General features: G+C 34.9%; 1 protein-coding gene across 1 annotated transcript; it reads left to right on the top strand.

Moving 5' to 3' along the window:
- The first annotated feature begins 8,643 nt into the window (after positions 1–8,643).
- Positions 8,644–10,926, top strand: LOC115885007. The gene has a single exon (XM_030903749.1). The coding sequence runs from the start codon at positions 8,644–8,646 to the stop codon at positions 10,924–10,926; it is 2,283 nt and encodes a 760-aa protein (XP_030759609.1).
- The last annotated feature ends 318 nt before the right edge of the window (positions 10,927–11,244 follow it).

Raw genomic sequence — 11,244 nt, forward strand, 5'->3', positions numbered from 1 at the left:
CGGAAAATACAGATCATGTTAATGTGACCCACGTGTATATAATTATATCCACAGGGTGGTATCCAAGCCAGTAAATTGACTAAAGTAAATCTACTTCTACTTCTTGTGGAGGTGGTGGGAAACCACCTAAGATAATAAAAAATATATAATTACTTACTTGTTACGCCCCTTGTTGACAAAAAATAGCTTTAATCGTTATAGCTATTACATGTAATTTGAGACTTAACAGTTATGTCTCTTTTTATGTTTGACTTTAACATTTATAGCCAGTAACTACGAAAGTATTTAGAACTCACTTTCGTTCTCCTCATCACTAATACTAATGTACACTCTTATACGCCGTTTTCGATACAAAAAATCCAATTTTCTCAAGAGATGTCTTCTTTCCCTTTTCAGCCTTTCACTTTCGTTACCACTAGCACTTAAGGTACGTTTCCTTTTACTAATTTCGGCATTTTTATTTTCACTTCTAACTATACTTTTTACTCGACAAAGCACAGTAATGTTATGAGAAGGCTGACGGTCGGGTACGGATGATTAAGGCCTATGGCTAACAAAAAATGCATTCTTTACGTAATTGTGAATAAAATGTGCTCGATAAGGTATGATAATGATACTACGGGTGTATATCTATTTGTACGAGGATACGAAATATAATATACATATACTGGGTGCGTCTCAAAAGTGGCTCACCACTATAACCTGTAACTTTTTTTTTATGCTGGTGTATAAAAAATTAAAGAAGCGATACGCATACGTTAAAAGGTCTTCAAATGTCTGAAGAAAAGAATTATTTTATATTTGATTTGCGTACAGCATATTAATATTTTTGCACATAATAAAGCATAAGTTATGGCGTGTGTTTCATGAATGTTGACAAACCTTAGATTTGTGAAAATGTCACTATTTTTAATATTTTTTTTGATTGTTGTTGTTTTCGTTCAGTTCACATAGGGCCCGAGTTACGACAATCGAAAGATCCATCGCAACTTCCCCATTACCTTACCACTTTTTCGATCATTACCACCTTTCGTGACGCTAGCTCGTATGTCACGGCCTTCAATTTTTACTCCCAGCGCGCGTTAAGAAGTTTCACTTCAAAAAAACTATTTAAAGTATCTAAAAGAAGTACTAAAAAAAAACAACTATCCAACATTTATTCTTGAATAAGTTCTATTTAGATATTTTAAAGAGTATATTTTTTTTTGTTCTTGTGTTTTTTGATTCTGACGACGACGGGGGGAGATATACTTTCTGAAACGTCAAGCATCTTTTGTCTGTTCGACAAATTTGTTTTACTAAGTAAAAGGTACCTAACTGACAAAACTAACTTTTTAGAAAAACTAACTTAGAGTCCATTTCACTAGTCCCAAAAAGTACCAAAATAAGCTTTCGACATTTAACGTTTTATGTAAAACTGGTTATTTTTTCACAAATGAAGAAGGCAATTAAAGATAAAGGATTATACTATATCCGTATTGTAGCACTTTTTTTAGACAACTTCTTTATTTTTAAGATTTTGATGGTCAAACATCAACAAAATATTCCTTATGTTTGGACTAAATTTTCTCGATAAAATTCCGTTACAATACAGAAATATATCGAAGTGTAAGGTGTAAATCTTAGTTCTGACATACCCTGTACATTTCAAAATAATTTTAAATTTGCACATGGTCTTCCCACATAAGTCCATAAAATATTTTGTTTCTACATATTTCCGCTTTCGTATAATCAACCGAGGCGAATGAGTTGCGCCACTCTGTATATAGGGAACACCTATATACAGAGTAGCGAATTTAAAAAAATATTCGCGATCCACTCACACTTTTTTGAACCACCCTTTAGAAGTTCAAATAATTTCCTCAAATACATCCTAATACATACTTTATGTCTGGACTACAAAATTCATAAGTTTTTTTATTATAGGAGCTGCAGATGCCCGACGCACTATTGCCGGACCCTGTAGAATCAAGGTAATTACATTGTTGGTGATAAATTAAATACTAGTATTGTGAACATTTTATTCCACCCGACTCTAGTTCGACATATGCTCAACGAATTGTGATCCTAAACCGACCAATCAAATGTAAAGTTTCAGGCATCCGCGTCCGCTTCTCGTAAAAAACAAAAATGTTGTTTCCTAGGAAGCATCGCGCTGAACATATAGGTGCGTGGCGAGGTGCGAGGCTCCAGTATGTTTTGACGCATAAATTTGTACATGTTTGATTCAGCATCGCCGGATGGCGAGGTGAATGGCGCGCATCGCGTCGAGATGAAATGCCCCGCACTATGTTTGTACGATAGTCGCGATGCATCCTACGCGCACTTACTCGCCGTTTTAAAACAGTACGCGTAGGATGCATCGCGGCTAGCATCCTGGCTAGCAGCACGGCCAGCATCTTGGCGAGCATCGCATCGAGATGCCTCATTATGTTTGCGCCCTTAGGCAGATTTCTGAGATATAGTATATAGTTCCTTCGCCCACACACCCGCTTTACCCGACCCCTGAGAGCAACCCGAAAGTACAAATAGACTCTTAAAGAATGTCCGATATTGCCCCGCAAAAGATATGATCACCTTTTTATTATTTACAATCGTAAATATGTTTGATGTCTGTGCTCGTAAACTGGCAGCATACGGAAAGAATCATAAAATCGAAATCTGTTATCGATTAAGGGCATCGATATTAAGAAGAAGGTAGTAAAGCCCGCTTAAATAAGGCATTTCATAAACTGGGCCGCTCAATTTCATTCGCCTTCGAGATTGCAAGTACCGAGCCGGATATTCCAAAACAATCAAGCCGATGGAATTTCTCAATCGGAGATTGGTATTTTCAATAATGAATTGTTTAGGAATTATAAAAGTACAGCATGGCGCACTTGGAAGTTGAAAATATCATATAAACTTTTATCTCTACAGTCATCCTATTCAAAATGCTTCGGTTTTATTAAATTACATACAGGGTTCTGCAATAGTGCGTCGAGCATCTGTAGCTTGTAGGCGAGGCTCAAAAAGACATTTTTACTCCGAATAGAACATGGTATTTTTTTTCAAACGTTCACAAATAATTTTTTAAACAATTTCATATTATATAAAAATATTTAAAAATAATATACTATACTACTATATTACAACCTAACCTAACCTAACCTAACCTTGTATGTAATTATATATTGAGAAACTATTACGCTCGTTGAATTTGACACTTTATGTCAGTTTAATCAAAGTTTAATAATATATATGTTACCGTTAAGGTCCGATGTCCGGTTAATGTCGACATTACCCGGTTAATCTCGAGAATAACACACAACAAAACCACCAAAACCATAACCTAACTCAAACATTAACATATTAATGTCGACATTAACCGAACATCGGACTTTAACCGTAACATATACACAACCAAACTTATATGGAATCATCTATTATTTTTCATAATTTTTGAGATGTATGAAAATGTTGTGTTTATGAATAAAACTCAGTCCTTACCAATGAATTTTAATAAAAAATAATCCATATAGCAATAAAAAATAATCAGTTTCCAAAATAACAAAATGGTATTTTGTTGGTTTCTGAAACGAAATTAAGATGTAAATTTTTAATAGCCAAAAAGCAAAAAAGAAAATTGATAATTTTAATGTTCCTTATTGCCACCTCTAGCCCTCATGCAAGCTTCTATCTGCGCTGGCACGCTTCTTATTAAATTATTAACGTTGTCTTTTTTTGGGATATGTTTTCCCATTCTGCTAATGCTGCATCAATAAGCTGTGCAAGATTTTCTGGATTGTTTCGACGAGCTCTAATCCTTCTTTTGAGCTAGTCCCCCAAGTGTTTGATGGGGTTTAGATCTGGTAAACATTCAAGCCAGTCCAAAACTATGACACCTTCCATTTCAAGACATTCTCTAGTCACTCTGCTGGTATGGGGAGGTGCACTATGGTACAAGAAGTTAAAATTATTTCCAATTGCAGCTCTCTAAAGACTAACGATTGGTTCTAGCATCAAATCAACATATCTCCGACCCGTTAAAGTTTGTTGAAGTGGTAACAATGGAGTTTTTACTCCCAGTATAATAACACCCCAGAACATTACAATTCCTCCTTTATATCTTGATACAGATTTGGCAGGCTGAAGTCTCGCTCGTCTTCCTGGAGCTTTAAGAACCCGGATTTGATGGTTATCTGATCTTAGGCCAATTCTGGTCTCATCAGAAAAAAGAACATTTTGCCAATTCTCATTTGTCCGGTTTTGATGTTGAAGGCATCAATTTAGCAGGTCAATTTTATTTTGCCGAGATAACTGTGGGATCCGTAACTCTCTCCTACTGTAAAACCCTCGAGCACAAAGCCTTTTTCTTAAGGTTTCAACTGAAACGTTCACACTTGTAGCTGCCACAAGTTGTCTGAAAAACATTGGAATTTATTCTAACAATTTGGCACACAGGGCGGTCTTGTTGTTCAGTTGTGACTCTTTGACGACTTTGTCTGGGCCTATCATTGTGTGTTCCTAATTCTAAGTATCTTACATATGTTTTCGATACAACACCCTGGGAAACGCCTACTATCCCTGCTACGTTTCTTTAGAGCATTCTTTGTTGGCTGAGAGCAATAATTCTTCCCCTCTATACATCTGTTAATCCAACATAAGGTATTTTTTTGGATCGAATGAAAATTACCAGACAATCGTGATTTTACTACTGAACCAAAATTCAAAAGAAAATAAATCGCAGCAGTCGTTTATTCTTTATTATCATGTTTATTTGCAACAAAAAACCTTATCTTAAAGTTGTATACCAATTTTTATCGTTGCAAGAAATTTAGTCAGAAATAAAGAGTGATTCCATATAAGTTTGCTTGTGTATATTTTCGTACTTTTATGCTTAGGCGTTAAAATGACGTTATAATATTGTCAATCACGTCGCAAAAATTCTAAATTCGTTTGAAAAAAAAATTGTTTCCTCTTGTAAAGACGATCTGTGTACATATACTGTATTACTTATAGAAAATAATATTAAAGCAGCAATAATAAATATAAGCATGAGAATATATTATGGCTTAACTATTTATATTAAACTTAATATTGGGATCTAAGTGGATCTTGGAATTATCGTTGTGGAATTTTCGATATGAAAATGAATACGAAAAAACGAGATTGTTGATATAAGAAAGAGGATATAAAAAAGATAAACGACGTGATATCGACTATAATAAGGCATCACAATGTTTTTATCATAAAATAAATTAATCTGCTATCTGCTGCTATATTTCATTGTAAATTTATTTTGTACAAACGGTTATCCAAAACATATTATAATATAAATAACTGACATATATGAATAATACAAGCTTCTACGATGGGCCGACTGATGATACTGATCCTGAAATAATAATATAATTTCCAATTATGGTATAGCCTCCCTCACGTACTCTCTTTGTAGTTGGGCCCATTGTTGTTGTTGAGATTTAAAGAGTTTGGATTCACATTGTATTATGTTTACCTTTTAAGTATTTTTTTGAAGTTCAAGCATTGTTTTTGAGACAGAATAAGAGAATTTTGAGACAAAGAAAAGAGAATTTTGAGACAGAATAAAAAAGCAGTTGTCATAATTAGAATTTTTATTAAAAGACCGTTTTCTCTGAGAAAACACAACATTTTTGTGGTCTTCGAGCATTGAGCAGCATGGAAGGAATAATTACCAGAAGCAAGTCGAAGGAACGCAGGGCAATGGATGGTGATAACGAGAATGTAGATGATGGGATACAACAGGCAGGAATTTCCGAAACCGTCGGGGACGCTGAGGCTACTGTGAAGGGAACTACCAGTGCATCAAGTGCAAGAAATCAAGCTAGCAGGGTAACAAGCCAAGCAGTCAGCGAGGTGTCCAAGACCAAGAAAGAGTAAGTCCCATTCTAAACATTCTATTTTATCCAGTACAATTAGTAGTAAGAGGTTAGAGGCGTTAAAACAGGCGGACGAAGAGTTAGCTAAGAAAATAAGTAAGGAAGATGAGCTTCTTACCGCGCAAATATCGCTTCTAGATGAGAAAAATGAACTTATTGCTCAACGAACGAAACTAGCAAAAATACGGACAGAACAACAACACAAGATAAACGAGTTGCTCTTGGAAGAGGTCAGCAATAGAAGAAGAAGTGAAGGAAATTCCAGTTGTACAGATTCATTTGTAAATGATCTGGAAAATTAGCCTGAAGACAGACTAGCGAATGAAAATTATGTGGAAAATTGGTTAAGATGGACGCGTGAAAATCAAGATAATGAAGTTAAAGTGATAAAGAAAAGAGAAACTTACAGACCAGAAAAAACAAGACAACCAGGTGGAAAGAAGTGACAAAAACACAGAAAAGGTAGAGAACACAGAAATTAAAGAAAATCAAGACAGAAAACAAGAAAACTACATTACACCCGATTTGAAAAATGCAAGAACATGTTCGAAAACAACTTTGGAAATTTTTGACATTAGAACTTTTTTAGCTCGTCAAACAATTGATAAAGTTTTGCCAATTTTTTCGGGAAATATTAGGGAATGGTTCCACTTCATATCTCAGTCAATAACACTACCAAATTACTTGGTCTAAACGATGAGGAGAATTTATGTCGGCTAAGGAAGTGTCTGACTGGCGACGCAAAAAGAGCAGTGCAAGGTTTGCTAATGACAAATGGTCCGGTGGAAAAAATACTCTACATTTTACAAATTCGTTTTGGGAGACCTGAAGATATAGTGAGATCCTTTGTAGCAGAATCCAAAGCCTATCCTTACCTAAAAAATAACGGTTTTTCCGCATTAATACACTTTTCTGACATGTTAGGAAGTTTGGTTACAACGCTCGAGTCTCTGAAAATGGAAAATTACCTAACATGTCCTGAACTTCTCGGCACATTAATTCAAAAATTACCCTCTTCAATGCAGATCTCTTGGACAAAACATAAATTGAGACAAACCTCCGGAAATTCATTAAGATGTTTTCAAGAGTGGATACAAACAGAAGCAGAAACTGTACAAGGGCTCCTTCATTTGAGGCCTGGAGGAAGTAATTCAATTATTATATTATTAAAATTAAAAAAATTGACACTTATGCTTTATTTGATGAAGCATCGACAGTGACGCTAATTGATGAAGATTTTAGTAAGGAATTGAATCTCAAAGGAGAAGAGGTGAATCTTGGTTTAAAATGGACAGATAAAGAGTCAAGGAAACAAATTAACTGTCAAAAAACCTCATTCAAAATCTCAGGAAATGATTGTGTATTTTATGAACTCACAGATGTGTACACTATGCAAGATATGGACCTACCAGTACAATCCGTCAATTCAAGAAAATTCAAAGATACATGGAAACACTTAAGAAACATAGACTTTAAAAGCTATTTGAACGCGAAACCAAAAATATTAATTGGTCAAGATCACTGGGATATAATCATAACAAGAAAAATTATTGAAGGCCCTAAAAATTCACCTGCCTTGTCTCTTACGAAATTAGGCTGGATTTTGCACGGAAACGTAAGTACTCTCAGACATACGGCTCATCAATCTATTCTACATATCGTATGTCAACCAGAAGACAAAGATGAACTACACGAGCTAGTAAACTCCTTTTTTACTATAGAAAACTTATGAGTTAAATTACAAGAAAAATCAATATCACAAGAAGAAGAAAAAGCAATGGAAATTATAAAAGCAACCACTAAACGAATTGAAAACAGATGGGAAACTGGATTATTGTGGAAAAGTGAGGAAACAATATTTCCAGAATCAAGACCAATCGCATACAAGATACTAGAGTACATGGAAAGAAAAATGAAGAAAGATGCGATTTTTAAAGAATTATATGAACATAAAATTAAAGACTACTTGAACAAGGGTTATGCTAGAAAAGTAACAGAAGAGGAAATTTCAGAAAATAAAGAGAGGGTTTGGTATGTTCCACATTTTGGTGTGATTAATCCAAACAAACCAGGAAAATTAAGATTTGTCTTTGATGCCGCCGCCAGAGTTGATGGAAAATGTTTGAAGGATTTTCTATTAAAAGGACCTGATTTGTTTAACAGTTTACTAGAAATACTTTTAAAATTCAGGCAAAAAAGCATAGCTTTCTCCGCTGATATTCGTGAAATGTTTCATCAAGTCCACATAAGAAAAGAAAACCAAACTGCTCAACGATTTTTGTGGAGAGAAAAAGAAAATGAAATACCGTCCACGTATGCCATGGTAGCGATGATTTTTGGTGCAGTCTCATCGCCATTTTCGGCACAATACATCAAAAACTTTAATGCTTTAGAATTCAAAGAAAAATACCCTAAGACTTCAGAAGCAATCATGAAAAAGCACTACATGGATGACTATCTGGATTCTGAAGACTCAGAAGAGGATGCGATCAAACTGATATCTGAAGTAATACAGATTCATCAAAATGGAGGGTTTGAGATTTGTGGTTGGGCATCCAATTCCAAAACTGTTTTAAATAGCATACCAGATTTAAGACCAAGCACTGTATCCAAAAAATGAAAATATTATGCCAATTGAAAGAGTGTTGGGAGTCAGATGGAACCCAAACACAGACGAGTTATATTTTAGTCTAAACTTTAATACAATTGACAAAGAGATTTTAACAAATAGAACACCAACGAAATGAGAAGTTTTGAAAACAGTTATGTCAATATATCATCTTTGGGACTACTGGGTAACTTCTTGATAAGAGGAAAAATTATTTTACAAGATATTTGGCGATCTGGAATTGATTGGGATCAAAAAATTAGTAACGAAATAGAGAAAAAGTGGAAAAAATGGCTGGAGAATTTAGAACAAATGTATAAGCTTAGAATTCCAAGGTGTTATTGTCTTGCTGCGTGCTACACAGTTCAGCTACATATGTTTTCAGATGCAAGTGGAAAAGCCTTTGGAGGTGTTGGCTACTTTAGATTTGAATACAATAATGGCATACAGGTATCTTTAGTAATGTCAAAAACACAGGTAGCGCCATTAAAGCCAATATCAATACTACGTTTGGAACTTCAAGCTGCTTTAGTTTCATGTAGATTAGCTGAAACCATAAAGAAAAAACATAGCATAAAAATCGATTCTACACATTTTTGGACCGATTCTCAAATAGTTTTGTCATGGATAAAATCTGAGGCAAGAATACTGGGAACATTTATCGCAAATCGTGTAGGAGAAATTCAAGAAAAAACTAGTACAAAAAATTGGCACTGGATATCAACTAAATTGAATGTAACAGATGAAGCAACCAGAGATGAAGAAACACTCAAGTTAAACCTGAATGAAAGATGGCATAAAGGTCCGGATTTTCTATATCTACAGGATGTAGACTGGAATAGCTTAAACCTAGCACAAAAATGTGAATCTATTTCTGAATCAGGAGAAAATGAAAAATTAATTCTGGTTAATCAAAAAGTTTCATTAGATTTTCTACCAGATATGAGAAAGTTTTCTTTTTGGACAAAAGTCATACGAAGCACCGCAATAATTTACGTTTTTATAGATTTTAGAATTGCAAAAAGAAGACAAGACCAAACCAAAATATCCAGACAAGATATAGAAAAAGAAGAGAGTTTGTGGATTAGGAAAATTCAGACAGATAATTTTCAGAAAGAGATATTAGATCTAGAAACTAAAAATATTGTAAATTCACAAAGTGCACTCTATCAACTTACACCAACGGTGAAGAATGGACTCATCTGTATGAATGGAAGAATTAACAAGGCTGTAGAACTACCAGAAGAAACAAAAAACCCAATCATTTTAAGCAATAAGCATTTAGCAACCAAATTATTAATTTTGATGTACCATAGAAGAACTGGACATGGAGGAGTGGGAATTACATTAAATGAAATTAGACAAAAATTCTGGATATTACAAGCAAGAAAAACAATAAAAAATGTAATAAGAAATTGTGCCTTATGTGCCATAAGAAAGGCTAAGCCAAGAATTCCGCAAATGGGACAAATTCCAGAATTTAGGCTAGAAAAACCAATGACACAAAGACCCTTTACATATACGGGTATAGATATGTTTGGCCCATATAATGTTAGCATCGGGAGAAGAAGAGAAAGAAGATATGGTATGCTCTTCACTTGTTTGTCAGTAAGAGCAATCCATATTGAATTGACAGAGACACTTAATACCGATTCTACATTATTAGCCCTCAGACGTTTTATTTCACGTAGGGCTCAACCTAAAATGATTTTATGTGACAATGGTGGGAATTTCCATTCTGCTGCTAAAGAACTAAAAAGCGCTCTGAAGGAAATAGATTATGACAAAATAGAGAGACATTTATTAGCAGAGGAAATCGAATGGAGGTTTATACCACCTGCCAGTCCCCACATTGGAGGCGCGTGGGAGAGAATGGTCAAGTCAGTCAAGTCCGCTTTAAAAATTTCACTGAGAGAACAATCACCAAGACCAGAAGTTTTGGAAACATTAATGTGCGAAGCCGAACACATTGTAAATAGCCGTCCTTTAACATATGTATCATCGAGCGCGGAAGATCCATTAAGTATCACCCCAAACCACTTTCTTATAGGCTCATCAAGCATAGTCAAACCGCCAGGATTATTTATCGATCAAGATTGGAATATTAGAAAACAGTGGAGGATTTCTCAAAAAATTACAGAACATTTTTGGACCAGATGGATAAAAGAATACATTCCAACACTTACCAAACGAACGAAATGGTTCCAAGAAAACAAAAATCTAAAAATAGGTGACCTTGTTATTTTGATGGACGATAAATTCCCTAAAAACAATTGGCCGCTGGGACGGGTGGAAAAAGTATATCCGGGACACGATGGAAAGGTACGAGTAGCCGATATAAAAACTAAAACTGGGACTTACTGCCGACCTCTTACTAAAATCTGTATTGTTGAATGTTTGGAAATGGGTGAAGACTGAAGAAGCAGCTTCACGCCGGGTAGAAAATGTTGAGATTTAAAGAGTTTGGATTCACATTGTATTATGTTTACCTTTTACCTATTTTTTTGAAGTTCAAGCATTGTTAGAATTTTGAGACAGAATAAAAAAGCAGTTGTCATAATTAGAATTTTTATTAAAAGACCGTTTTCTCTGAGAAAACACAACAGTTGTCAGTATGTATGCGGGCCCAAGTTATCCCTGCTAATTTCCTAATAGCATGGTCCCATCTCAGGTTCGGTCTTCCTCTAGGTCTCTTAATTCCTCATGGGAACCATGCTATCGTTTTTGTAGTCCATC

Source organism: Sitophilus oryzae, unplaced genomic scaffold (genome assembly GCF_002938485.1).
Source record: "Sitophilus oryzae breed Bouriz unplaced genomic scaffold, Soryzae_2.0 scaffold_359_pilon_pilon, whole genome shotgun sequence".
Taxonomy (NCBI): domain Eukaryota; kingdom Metazoa; phylum Arthropoda; class Insecta; order Coleoptera; family Curculionidae; genus Sitophilus; species Sitophilus oryzae.